We start from the raw sequence: 13,463 nt of genomic DNA, 5'->3' as shown, positions 1-13,463 counted from the left end.
CCACAATAAGGCTGAGATGAGGAACTTTTACCATGGTCTCACACAACCCTCCACAAAGAGCAACTGTATTTTAGGGCAACAGTTCTCCTTTTGCACCTAAAAGTTTCCATAAGACCAAGGGAGATCTATTCAAAATGTAGGAGCTAAGAACAGGCAGGGGGGGAAACACAAAAAAAATCAAAACCCAGATTTTTTTTGTGCAGACTCCTTTAAAGCCTCACTGAGTCCTTCAATATTTGCTGAAGACAAATATTTGGATCAAGATCTGAGCATTTCATGAGGCATCACTCGTCAATTCTGCTTAAGATCATCCAGCCCTTTGCAAAGATGTCCCTGTCAGCTGATTTTAGAATATTCCAGAAGTTCTGACAAATTCCTTTTGGCAGTCTTTGGTTGCCACAATCACAGAGTGTTTCAGTTCTTGGGCTGGAGATCTGGCTGTGTGTACAGGAGGAGCTGGAGAGGGAAAACTGAGGATCCACCCAGACTGAAAAAACGAGGTGTGGTGATTGTGGGGGGTTCCTGAATGGTGTGTGGGGCAATATTGGGGTCAATATCTCCCACCCCTTTAGCAGCACATCTCTGAGGACCTCAGAACTGAGTGAAATAAAAACTGAGTGAAATAAAAACCGAGTGAAAAAAAGACTGTCTTCCATGAGAAGTGTTACGTTCTTTTCAAAAGGAGCAGTCAGGGAGGCTGAGAGCAATGAAGAAAAGCCCCTAATGTTCATTACAAAGTGACTGCTCACAGAAACCCCCTAAATAAAGGCTCAAGGGAGGTTTTCCCAAGGTGTTCCATGTCCTCCCTCCCGGCTGCAGCAGAGCAGGGCAGGTGGAACGCAGGAGCTGCAGCCCTGGGGGCCATCAGGGGCATGCGGAGCAGGGTCACTGAGCAGACTCTGCAGTCCCACCGTTTTGGAGCTCAGCCCCTGATTCTGATTCCAGCTCCCCAGAGCATCCCCTGCCACGATCCACGGCCGCGTGTCTGGCATTAATCAGGACAAATTTCCATAATTTGCCAACCTCTCCTCTGGTTTCTAGGTGTGGGGAGCGGGAATGCCAAGTGTCTGCAGCTGCCAGAGCAGAGATAAGGAGCCTGTGGAACGTGGGGAATTGTGCTCAGCAACAGATGGCTCAGACAGTCTCTTCTATTTGGCTGGCACTTTTATGTTTTGGGGTTTTTTTTTTAGCTCAAAGCAAAATAACTGAGGGGGAAATAGATGACAGGAAAGAAGTGCCCAGCAATCTTTGATTGCACAGGTGCCAAGGTGTGGCAGTCATATTTTCTGAAAAATCCCTGAGAAGCCGAGAAGCCTCAGAGAAAAAAGAAATACAATTCTTATCTCATTTGCTTCTCCTGTGTTGTGCTCATATGTGGAATATGTGGCAGTCACCTTTTCTGAAAAATCCCTTGGCCCAGGATTTTTCTCCTGGGAAGCTGAAAAGCCTCAGAGTAAAAAGGAAAACAATTCTTATCTCATTTGCTTCTCCTGTGCTGTGCTCATGTGGAATGTGTTTGGAGATTGTTTACCCACAGGTGATTGTTCCATTGGTTTCATGTGAATTGTTTTGACTTAATGGCTAATCAGGGTCAAGCTGTGTCGAGGCACTGGAAGGAGTCAGGAGTTTTCATTATTATGTTTTTAACCTTCTTTCTGCATCCTTTCCTGTATTCTTTAGTATAGATTAGTATATATAATATAATATAATATAATGTAATGTAATGTAATGTAATATAATATAATATAATATAATATAATATGACATAATATATATTTAAATAGAATCTTAATATATAATACAGTATCTTAAAATAATAAATCTTTCTAAAAACATGGAGTCAGATTCATCATTCCTCCCTTCACCTGGGCACCCCACAAGCACCACACCAAGGGGGTTGGGACAGGCAGACGTACCTGTTTTAGGGATCCTTTCAGGGTGAGGAACATGTATGCCATGTAGCCAGGAATCAGCACCATAGAGGACAGGGCCATGAACCAGCCCACCCCCTGGCCCCATTTTGGGAACACGTAGCTGCCCATGGTCAGCGGGGTCATCTGCACAGCACTGAAGATGAACACTCCCTGCAAAAGCAGAAGGGAGGGTTTGGGGTCAGGTTCCCACAGAGTTCTGGCTTCAAGAGTTCTTCTGCAGCTTCCCAAGATGCTTTTTGCCAAAATGAATGTTTCACCTCAAAGCTGTGTTTTCACACATCAACCTGCCCCTCGGACAATCCAGGTGTGCTGCTGGGAGCAGTAAATTCCTGGGATAACCTGCACAGAGCCAGAGGGAAAGGGGCTGCTGGGGAAAATAGGGACCCTGGGAATAGCTGGAACCCAAAAGCAACCCAGTAGGGATCCTGGGAATAGCTGGAACCCAAAAGCAACCCAATAGGGATCCTGGGAATAGCTGGAACCAAAAGCAACCCAACAGGGATCCTGGGAATAGCTGGAACCCAAAAGCAACCCAGTAGGGATCCTGGGAATAGCTGGAACCCAAAAGCAACCCAACAGGGATCCTGGGAATAGCTGGAACACAAAAGCAACCCAACAGGGATCCTGGGAATACCTGGAACCCCAAAGCAACGTGGGTGCTGCTGCTCAATGGCACCACGCACATGTCCCCATTGTGCCATTGAGCAGCAGCACCCATGCTGATTTTGGGCTGCTCTCCAACAATGCCCTGCAGACACAGAATTCCATGGGCTATTCCCAGGAAAATCTCCTGTGCTGGCCTGTCTCAAATGGCTAAAGCAGCCAGGAAAACCTGCTGAAGTGAACCAGGAGACAGGGGGCTCGTTCTCATTTGCTCTGCAAATTCCCTGCAGATCCCCAGAGGCAGATTCTCATCCCTGCTCTGAGCTGGGCTGGGCAGCACATTCTGCTGAGGACTTCACAAATCTGGCCAGTCTGACAATGTTGGGCACCTTCCTCCTGTGCCACTAAAATAAAATGCATCTCTTACGCCTTCCTGAATGCTTGTTTTTCACAAAAATGAAATCTGCCTTGATCTGGGAAGGGAGGACTCGAGGAACCCTCAACATGAGCACATTTCTGTGTCTTTTTAGTGCTCCTCATTTGCTTTTCTCTGGTTAAATGCTGGTTTATACGTAATAGTTTGTTAGATTGCATCTGGGTTCAGTGTATGTGCAGTACATTTACATTTCTTTGCTTACTACTTCACAAAGTACTGAATGGGATTAACTGGGTAAAGTTTAGGATCAGGAAAAAGCTGTTCTGTGGTTTCCAGTACAGAATCTTTGCAGAGATTGCCAGAAAACCCACAGCAATGTAGTATAAAATGATGGATATATTCCAGAGAATGCTATGAGGGAAGAACAAGAGTTTAGAACCTGCTCTGTCACCAGAAGGGCTCGTGGAGAAATTCAGTTTACAGAATGTTGGCATTTTTGTGTATGTGGAAAATTTAGGTTTTAGATTGCTAAATTCTATTTTAGAGCACCCACACACACAAAAAAAAAAAAAAGGTCAAAATTTGTTCCTTACAATTTTCTAAGTCTGCCATTTAACCTCTTGAGCATTTCCAGAGATCCAATAAAAATCTCAGCTTCTCTTTTTGGGGCAAAATCTTCCTGGAATGTTTTTTGGCTATTGCCTTCAATGACATTGCTCAAATCCTTAAAAAAGGGATGAGGGCAGAACTGATATGAACCTCATTTACATCCTTTCAACCAGAAAATAAAAGTTTGTTCCTTACTGCCACAATGATAGGAGTGAAAAAGGACCAGCAGAGTTTCCACCAGATGCAGGGTCTGTATCCCACCATCTCTTGGATGTTGTCATAAAATCTATTAACACCTGGGTGAAGAAATAAGAAACAGCACAGGAACAGGTCAGGTAGTGGAGCTGATGGGAAGGTCAGTGGTTCTGAGAGATATAGCCATAAATTATGATTATATTTGGAAGCTCTACAAAGATCTCAACTTTTCCTCAAGGCAAAAAATGTGCAAGCTCAAAAGCACCAAAAATCACCTGTTCTCACTCTTCCACATCATAATTTATTAAATAGTGACTAGCAAACTTACACCCATGCCAGATGAAGAAGTTTTACATGGGATGGTCAGATGCAAGAAACAGCCTTGATTGATTCCAACTCTAGGTCACATTAGGATGAGAAATTTAGGGTGTATTTTACAATTATAACCACCCCAAACCCATCCCAGCACTGACCAGCTCTGTTGCAGTGCCCACCATGGATGGGCAGAGGTGGAGCTGAAATCAGAGGGCCCCTGATTAATTTCACATTTACTTTGAATTAATGTGAGCAACATCCTGCTGCTGCTGCTCTCCCAAAGCTGTGTCTGTCACCAATTCATGGCTCTGATTTCTTCATGGCCAGAGCCTGGAGCTGACAATTCCAAGCCCTGTGTGGACCATCCACTTAAGTCCCTTGTGGGGTCCCTTCCAGCTCAGGATATTCTGTGATTTCTGGGAGAGTTTTGATGTATTTTTCCATTTGCTGGGTTCAGGTTGTGGATATTTAAGGTGATTATTCCCTAACTGACCAGGGAGCCTGGCTCACTGCAGGAACCTGGAGTGAGAGAATTTCTGGAAAAACGAAATATTACAAATCCCAAGAGTCCTGAGACAATATGTATCCAAAACCTCTGAAGATCCAGGCTTCCCAAGGGAGTTGGACAGGAAAAGAGATGAAATATCACCCTTTTAATATTCCTGAAACTCTTCATGGCTCCCAGGCCGCTAGGCTGGGTGTTTAAAAGGCAGCAGCACCTTCCACAAGCCAACTTTGAATTCTATCCACAGAAACCAAGGCCACTTTCAGTTCCACCCCAGCACGTGCACATCAACCACAGATCAGAGGATGAATTATCCTCAGGGTGTGTAAAGCTCAGGGAAAAACACAAACAGGCTGTTTACCATAGCACCAGGATATCGAGATGCACTCAAAGAATACAAGGAACAAGAGACTCATTCCACTGGCAGAGTAGTAGTCAAAAAGCTTAAACACGTAAATTCCACCCTGAAATGCAAAAAAAAAAAGTATGAAAAATAGAGCAAGGCCTCCAGCTTCAAAATGTAACATACAAACTAGCAGCAGCGGGTAGGTTAGGGGCCTATTAGTGTGAATTAAACAGGGTAAATTTTTTTAAGGCTTGAGGTCAATCCTGACAAAATTAAGATTTCTGCTGTCTAAACTGAAAAGTTTAATTTCGCTCTTTGCTATTTATTTGGTAATTTAATTATAATATAATAATTAATAATTTCCCTCAAAGAGTTTGCAAAGTCAACATCTCCAGCTGCCACTTTTTGGACTGTAGGAATGTGGGGATGTGCATTTTGCTGTCCCCTGAGTCCTGCAGGGGACACCCAGGTAAGGCCTTTTTGGGACTACCTAAAACCAGAGGCCAGCCAGAATTAAGGGAATAAAAAGCAGTTCTGTTTATTGAAGGGCCTGCAGGTACATTTAGGGCAGATGAAACCCCCCAGGGGCTACACCCAAAAAGGACAATGTTTCACAGGTTTTTATACTTTTATAAGTTTGGTCCATTTGCACATTGGGGTTAATCTGCCAATTCCAGCTGCAGGTAATGAAGTCATTGAGCCCCAGTTTGCTCCCCCCAAGTCCCTTTTGTTCCCATCTCTGGCCCTGAGGCAGTGAGGTGTCCTTGATTGCCAGGCCTGGAGAGGAATTGCTGTGTGTGCCCCAAATGGGAAAGCTGCAGCTGACACTGGGTGTGGGGTTTGGAGTTACACACTAAAGAACTGCAGGAGTACCAATAAATTAAATATATACAAGCTAAAATGCTCAGGCATCATTCCCACTGACACTCAGGAAGTTGCTGCTTGATTTGCAGTAAATATCAGCTACAAGGGGGATTTGTGCTGTGTTTTCTCCCCTCCCACACGTGTGATTTCTGTGTGAGGCAGTCCCAGCCAGCAGGAGCACACAGAGCTGGATAAAATCAGGCACTGCCCCTTCATGCAGCTCCTGAGAGGGGCTGCTCAGCCAACACCACTTTGAGTTTATGGGAGCAACACCGACAGGCAAGCTGCAGCTGACAGTGGGTGTGGAGTTTGGAGTTTACACTAAGAACAGCAGGAGTATAAATAGATGAAAAATAGGAAAGCTAAATATATAAAAGCAAAGCAACCCTAATATAAAAGAATTATATTAATATAAATGATAAATACAAATAAAAAGATCAAAGCTAAAATCTAAAGTGCGTTCTATGCTTTAACTGCCCAAACCTTGCCGAGCAGCAATCCCTGACAATCCAGGGGCTGGCAGAGATTCGTGGCTGGGCTGGGGAAGGAGAATGGTGGAGCAGGGAGCAGTACCTGAGGGATGCATGACTTTGAGTTTGGAGTTTACATTAAAGAGCGGCAGGAGTACAAGTATATAAAATATACAATAACTAAATGTATAAAAGCAAAACAATCCTAATATAAAAGAAATGATATTAATATAAATCATAAATACAAATCAAAATATCAAAGCTAAAATCTCAATGGCGCTCTACGCTTTAACTGCCCAACCCCATTGAGCGCCAATCCCTGACAATCCAGGGGGGCTGGCAGAGATTCCTGGCTGGGGAAGGAGAAGGGTGCAGCAGGGCAGAGGCAGCCCCGGGGAGCAGTACCTGAGTGATGTTGGACAGCCCTATCACGTAGGACACGATGCACACCACGGCGATGAAGAGCTCGCGGCGGTTGCGCAGCAGCTTGGGGAACTCGTCCACCAGGGCAGTGATGAACCCTTCCACGGTGCAGAACTGCAGGGAAAGGGACACAGAACACACTGCAGAGCCCGGCTGGACACAAAACACACTGCAGAGCCCAGCGTGGGGTTTTGGGGAGCAGTTTGTGATTGGACCCTTGGCTGGCCTGAGGCTGCAGCCGTCCAGCGAGAAGGGAAAATTCGCTTGACTGCAGCGGAAGCTCTGCTGCTGAATATCCTTGGTTCTGTCCAAAGAGATCTGTGCAAAAAGATTTCCAGCTCGAGGAGCACTCAAAATTCTGAGCTATGAACTGTTGCTTTCGCTCTGTGAACAGAAACTGCTCTTTTTTTGTAATAAAGTTGATAAACCTTAAGTTGAGGGCTTTCGTCCCTCAATCCCACAAAATAAACTTGTTTATTTTGTAAATCACATAAAAAAGTTCTTTTTTATGTCATACAAGACAGCCAACACACAGAGAATGTCTAACCAGATTGGTGCTTCACACAGAAGGTTAAAGATTCTCATATGGTTCTTATGTGTAATAAATCAAATATTCTCTGTGTCCCCAGAAAACATTTTTTTGTTGAGGCTGTGTCCTCCAAATGGCCACACTCCAGAATCCCTCTGTGTGTATATATTCAGATAAATGTTATCATTATGGTGGCTGAAATATGATCTGTGTAAAAAGAATTCCAGCTCGAAGAACACTCAAAATTCTGAGCTGTGAACTGTTGCTTTCGCTCTGTGAACAGAAACTGCTCTTATTTGTAATAAAGATGATGAACATACAGTTGAGGGCTTTGGTGCCTCAATCCCACAAAATAAACTTCTTTTTTATGTGATTTACAAAATAAACTTCTTTTTTCTGTAATACAAGAAAGCCAACATACAGAGAATGTCTAGCCAGAATAATGCTTCACACAGAAGGTTAAAGATTCTCATACGATTCTCATATGTAATAAATCAAATATTCTCTGTATTCCCAGAAAACATTTTTTGTTGAGGCTGTGTCCTCCAAATGACCACACTCCAGAATCTTTTTTTGTGTATATATTCAGATAAATGTTATCATTATGGTGGCTGGAATATGAAAAGCAGAAGATGAGTAAAGTTTTATTAATTTTCAGCAGAGCAAGTAGAATTCAACCAATGGTTACAGCTCCTGTAAATTGGAGTGGATGAAATGTTTCAGTGACAGACAGAAAATGCAGAGAGCATGACAGCCTGTAGATACATATTCCTTTTAATAATATTAGACCACCTTCCTCAGCTGTTAGTTGCCTAGAGACAAATGCTTTCAAGAATATTTCTGACCCAATTTTTCACAGCAGTTTCCCCCCCAGAATGAGCAGTGGGTTTTAATGTCAAGCCTGAAGCTCGCTGAAAAACAAAGGAATAAAAAGTGTAAATTTTCAACTTCCTTTCATCTCCTAGGATAAAATACCCTCCTTGGTCTTTTTGTGTTCACAGGCTGAAGGCAGCTTGGATTTGTAGAAAATGATGGATTTTCACTCCTGGGAGACTGGTCCAGTGCTAAGGCAGTAAATCCACATTCCTTTACGTGCTGGGAGGGCTGTGCTAGGCACTGGGAGCTGCTGCTTTTACAACTGGAGCTGATTGCAAATAAATTAACACATCTACCCAGACTGGGCTCCTGAAAATGATCCAAGAGTTCAGCAGCCAGGGGGGACTTCCCAAATCCTCCAAATATTCCTTGTGAAATAAGGCAGGGTGAAATAAGGCAGGGTGAAATAAGGCAGGGTGCTCTCCTGAGTGCTGCCACTGGGGCTCTTCTCTGTATTAAAATTAGCACTGACTAACAAAAGGTTTTGTTGGACAGAGTTATTTCTAAAGAGTTTTCTCTCATGCTCTGTGCTTTTTTATTTGTGTCACAGTCAACATTTCTAATGATTCCATGTGTTAATTATTTAATAGTTTGGTCTAGACAGAGAATATCTTGGGTTTGCAAACCCCAGGGTTTGAGCCTCCTCCTTCATTTCCAGTTTTTAGATCCCACCCAGAGCTTTGGTACAGCCTGAACCAATAAATTGGTGATCCTTTCCTTTGGGAAGTGATTTCAGAGCACATCGAAACTCAGAATATCCTCAGTAACCATCCCACTGCCCACTGAATTAACTCCAGATCTTGAAATGAAATGTGTGCTGTGTCTTTTTGCTCCAGTGGTGAGTTCTGGATCTTTCAGAAATTCCTGTGGCATCCACATCTTGTAAAACATATCCCAGTGTCTCCTACACAGCTGAACATGCACAGGTACTCTTAACATTGTGATTTAACAGGGAATATTTCAAAGGTAAGCTCCTTTTTGCCTGCAGAATAAATTTTCTGCCCATTTTTCATGTGCTTCCAACAGTTCATGAAAGAGCAGAGGTGTTCAAGCATCATTTTTTTTACTCAGACTTTCCTGAGTGCCTCCTATTCTTTATTTGATTATTCCAGGGACCATCCTGCCCCACTTCCAGCTGACACTCTGAGTTTGGAGTTATACGCTGAAAAACTGCAGGATTACAAATATATGAAAAATACAAAAGCTATAAGAATATATTAAAAAAATCCTACTATAAAATAATCCTAATATAAAAGAAATATTCCTAATTTATTAAATAAATCCTAAATTATAAAAGAAATAATCTTTATATACACTGAAGAGCTGCAGGATTACAAACATATGCAAAACACAAAAGCTAAATATATGAAAAAATCATAATATAAAGCAATCCTAATATAAAAGAAATAATCCTAATTTATTAAATAGATTCCAAATCATAAAATAATGAATTCTAAACTATAAAATAAATAATCCTAAATTATTAAATAAATCCAAATTTATTAAATAAATCCTAAATTATAAAATAATAATCTTTATATACACTGAAGAACTGCAGGATTACAAATATATAAAAAATACAAAAGCTAAATATATAAAAATCCTAATATAAAATAATGCTAATATAAAAGAAATAATCCTAAATTATTAAATAAATAATCCTAACTTATTAAAAGAATCCTAAATTATAAAATAAATAATCTTTATATACACTGAAGAACTGCAGGATTACAAATATATGAAAAAACCTCTAAATATATTTAAAAAACTACTATACAATGATCCTAATATAAAAGAAATAATCCTAATTTATTAAATAAATTCTAAATTATAAAATAATGAATTCTAAATTATAAAAGAAATAATTCTAAATTATTAAATCAATCCTAATTTATAAAATAAATACTCCTAATAGAAATAAATAAAATACAAATAAAACATCCAACCCGGTTCCAGCCAGTGGCAGAAAATCTGTATATTTATTGATTTGCACCCCAGTTTTACCTGACTGTCGATGCCCAGCATGAGCAGCATGGAGAAGAAGAGGATTGCCCAGAGAGGGGAGATGGGCAGCTGTGTCACTGCCTCTGGGTAAGCCAGAAACGCCAGTCCGGGGCCTGGGGACACACAGGAGACACAACAGCATCATCAGTGTCAGGGGTTGGGGTCCTCTCTCCTGCCGGGCTCTGGAGGCAGCCCCTGAGCAGGGATTTCAGCAAGCACCGGGCTTTGAAAGCGAACCAGCCAAAACAAAAGAAAAAATAAAAATAAATACACCCCAAAGCCCCTCAAAGTGAACCAGCAGAACACTGGATGGGTTCAGCAGCTGCTCCTGCTTTGCACCATTAGAAAAGAAACAGAGCTCAGCAGTGGAGAAGTCACTTCCCAGCATTCCCATCTGCTGTTCCATTCCACTCCCTCCCTCTAAATACATATTTGAATAAACTCTGTCATTGTGGAAAACCAAACTTTTTAATTCTTCTTCTTGCTAATTGCAGAGGTTAACTTGCTAACTGATGCCCGCTCCTATCTACCCACTTGGGGGTGTCCAGGGCGTCTACACTGGAGCATGGATACTTGCATGTACATACCTAGCAAAAACTAACAGTAAGGTTAGGACTAAGTCTTTTGTCCTTGGGTGTGTGTGGCAGCCTCTTGACATCTTCAGTGTCTTGCTTTCTATAAGCTACAAGGACGGGGGGTTAGTAGGTGGTTAGTTAATGGTTTGTAACCATGGTTTGTGTTTTTGTTTGGTTTTTGAAAAGGGGCTGGTTTTGGGGTTAGTTTGTATGGGGGAAAAAAGAAAAAGATGGTGGTTGGTTCTTATTTTTAATAGCAGGGATTATAGAGGAAGGTTAGAGTGTTAAACTCCTATTAAAAACCCCTATTTTAAAACTCTATTTAAAAGGTTTTTTTTTGTTCTCATGGCGTAGCTGGAGGTCAGGGTCAGAGAGAAAACCAGCAAGTTTAATAAATAAATGTATTAATACACAGAATATATTATAAATATAATAAGTTATAATAAATACATATTTATTACATAATATTTATTTATATTTAATTATTAATTAATATAATATTTAATATATTTTTATGTGATAAGCATATATTCATTATATGATATCTATTTAGATTTAACTATTAATTGATATAATATTTAATATATTTATTATATAATATATATAATATAATATAATATAATATAATATAATATAATATAATATAATATAATAATATAATATAATATAATATAATATAATATAAATTTATAAAAACACAAAAATAAAGCTCATGTGTTTCACCTAAGGAGTGCCTCTGATTTTTCAGTTTCCATTAAAAGCCTGTCAGTGACAAGTGCTTGGTCCCAGCCCCCAAACCAGTGGAGCAAGGGTGCCACCAACACCTGGATTGTCAAAGTCTAATGAGGATTTGGAAGCAATTAATTGCTAACAAGAGCAGATATGACTGGAAAGCAGTTCAGAAAGCATTCCAAATGGCAGTGCTGAAAGCAAAATAAACTTCAGATAAATATGTTAATTTTACTCTGCTTGGAGTTCCATAGAAATGCAGCTATGCCTTTTAATAATATCAGTTGTTTTATAAGGCTGTATAAAAGATGGCAAAACAACCTCTCATGGTGGTAAAATCTGGCACCAGCCTCTGAGCTTACTAGGAGAAATAAAAGCCTTAATTAAAGGTCAAATTTTTAAATATCCTTTGCAATTAGTGGCCATGGGCATCTTTCAGAGATCTGTTATCAAATGTGCTTAATATGATGTAAAAATATTGTGCTGTTTGCAGGTGTAGGCTTTATATAACTATTTCAGTATCAAAGAAATAAATCCAAAAAGCTTATTTCACACACCACTGCCTTTCCAGAGCAGCTTCTAATAACAGTGCCTGCCATCATCACTTTGCACCTAATCTCTTTGTATGTGTAATTTATTGAAGATTATTTTCAGCGCTTAAATTCTCTCCTCTTCTCACCAAGGAGAATATTCCAGCGGGCTGTGTTTGCTAATACAGTCATCCAGATTTTGTCCACCAGCGAGTTGCAGCCAAGCTTTGAGTTATGAGATCCCTCCCTGTGGCCAGAACTGCTAAGTGAATATCTGGTGCACCAGCTGGGGCAGGGCAGCCATCTGCTCTGCTGCTTTTTGAGCTTTTTCAGCTGGAAGACACACAAGGAAAAACAGAATCCTCCCATGGACAGCTCCACAGCTCCCTGCCCCAAATACAATGCCTTTCATGATACAGAGCCACAGGAAACAGGTGTGGGTGTGAACAGGGGAGAAATGGATCTGCCTCCAAGGGCTTAACCTCAAGAAATGGGAAAAGGAATGAAAACCCAGCTGGATTGGGAAATATTGGTTTAAAAACCATCCCATAATGACCAGAATTCCTCCTGCTCTGCCTGGAGTGGGTTGGGACAACACTTTTCCTTCTGGGAGACTGAGGGGACAGGGAGCTGAGGAGCTGCGGGCAGGGATTTTGAGCAGCTGCAGGAACAACCTACAAGCAAAAAAAAAACAAAAAACCCAAACCTTGATGCACAGCTTAGAGGAAAAGATTTCGGGTACCTGATGCTGCCACATCTGCAATTGGCCTCTTTGTGACATTGGCCATGAATCCCACAATGGAGAAGATGACAAAGCCAGCAAACATGCTCGTGCATGAGTTTATGCAGCACACTATGATGGAGTCCCTGAAACAAAGGGAAGGGGCTTTAAGCAGCAGGGAAAGCAAATGTTCATCCCTTTTGGGTTGTTTTATTTATTTATTTATTTTTGTCCTGTGGAAAGATCTCAATGATTTAGGATTTCACAGTTTAGGATTTCCCAGTCTGGGCTCCATTCCATGCTGGGGAAATCTCTCCCCTTGGTGTAAAGGCAGTTACACATCTCACCCCCAGCCAGACAGAACAGTTAATATCCAACACTAACTTTATTTCAATTATCTGTGCGCAGAGACAGAAGCCAGCTCCAGCTGAGACAGGCAAGTGGCACTGCAATATGTGCAGTCATCTGCTTACCTGTAAACATTATTGTGGAAAGGGTTGTAACTTCCAAGGGCAATCAGTGAACCAAGGCCCAAACCGTAGGAGAAGAAAATCTGTGTGGCAGCATCCAGCCAAACCTGATGGCAGGAAACAATTTTTTTAAAAAATCTGTTTCTGCTCTTGAGAAGCATCTCATATGGCTGAAAGGGGAGCAGTGAGGAGTGAAACTTTGGTTTACCAGCACAGAATATTTACCTCAGAGTCTGAAAGCTTGCTGAAGTTGGGAGTGATATAGAATAAAATGCCTTCCTTTGCTCCGGGCAGTGTTACACCACGGAAGAACAAGATAAGCAGCATAACATAGGGATAAGTAGCAGAGAAATACACCACCTGATGTGAAGAAACAAGACAGGGTAAGT

The 13,463-nt window shown here is 41.2% G+C and overlaps 1 protein-coding gene across 2 annotated transcripts in view; it reads right to left on the bottom strand.

The window, feature by feature from the left end:
- SLC6A1 (solute carrier family 6 member 1) overlaps nucleotides 1-13,463 on the bottom strand; it is a 72,077-nt gene that overhangs the window by 2,982 nt on the left and 55,632 nt on the right. For both annotated transcript variants that reach the window (XM_074550124.1, XM_074550125.1), the window contains exons 7-14: nucleotides 13,300-13,434; nucleotides 13,078-13,181; nucleotides 12,626-12,750; nucleotides 10,050-10,162; nucleotides 6,623-6,754; nucleotides 4,899-5,001; nucleotides 3,718-3,818; nucleotides 1,917-2,084 (exon numbers count right to left, since the gene is read on the bottom strand). In XM_074550124.1, coding sequence (XP_074406225.1) covers nucleotides 1,917-2,084; nucleotides 3,718-3,818; nucleotides 4,899-5,001; nucleotides 6,623-6,754; nucleotides 10,050-10,162; nucleotides 12,626-12,750; nucleotides 13,078-13,181; nucleotides 13,300-13,434 — 981 coding nt within the window. The remainder of the gene's footprint in view (nucleotides 1-1,916; nucleotides 2,085-3,717; nucleotides 3,819-4,898; nucleotides 5,002-6,622; nucleotides 6,755-10,049; nucleotides 10,163-12,625; nucleotides 12,751-13,077; nucleotides 13,182-13,299; nucleotides 13,435-13,463) is intronic.

This window comes from Zonotrichia albicollis, chromosome 12, assembly GCF_047830755.1.
Source record: "Zonotrichia albicollis isolate bZonAlb1 chromosome 12, bZonAlb1.hap1, whole genome shotgun sequence".
In the NCBI taxonomy this organism is placed as follows: domain Eukaryota; kingdom Metazoa; phylum Chordata; class Aves; order Passeriformes; family Passerellidae; genus Zonotrichia; species Zonotrichia albicollis.
The sequence above is the reverse complement of the archived record's forward strand: the minus strand, read 5'-3'. Positions and strand labels throughout refer to the sequence as shown.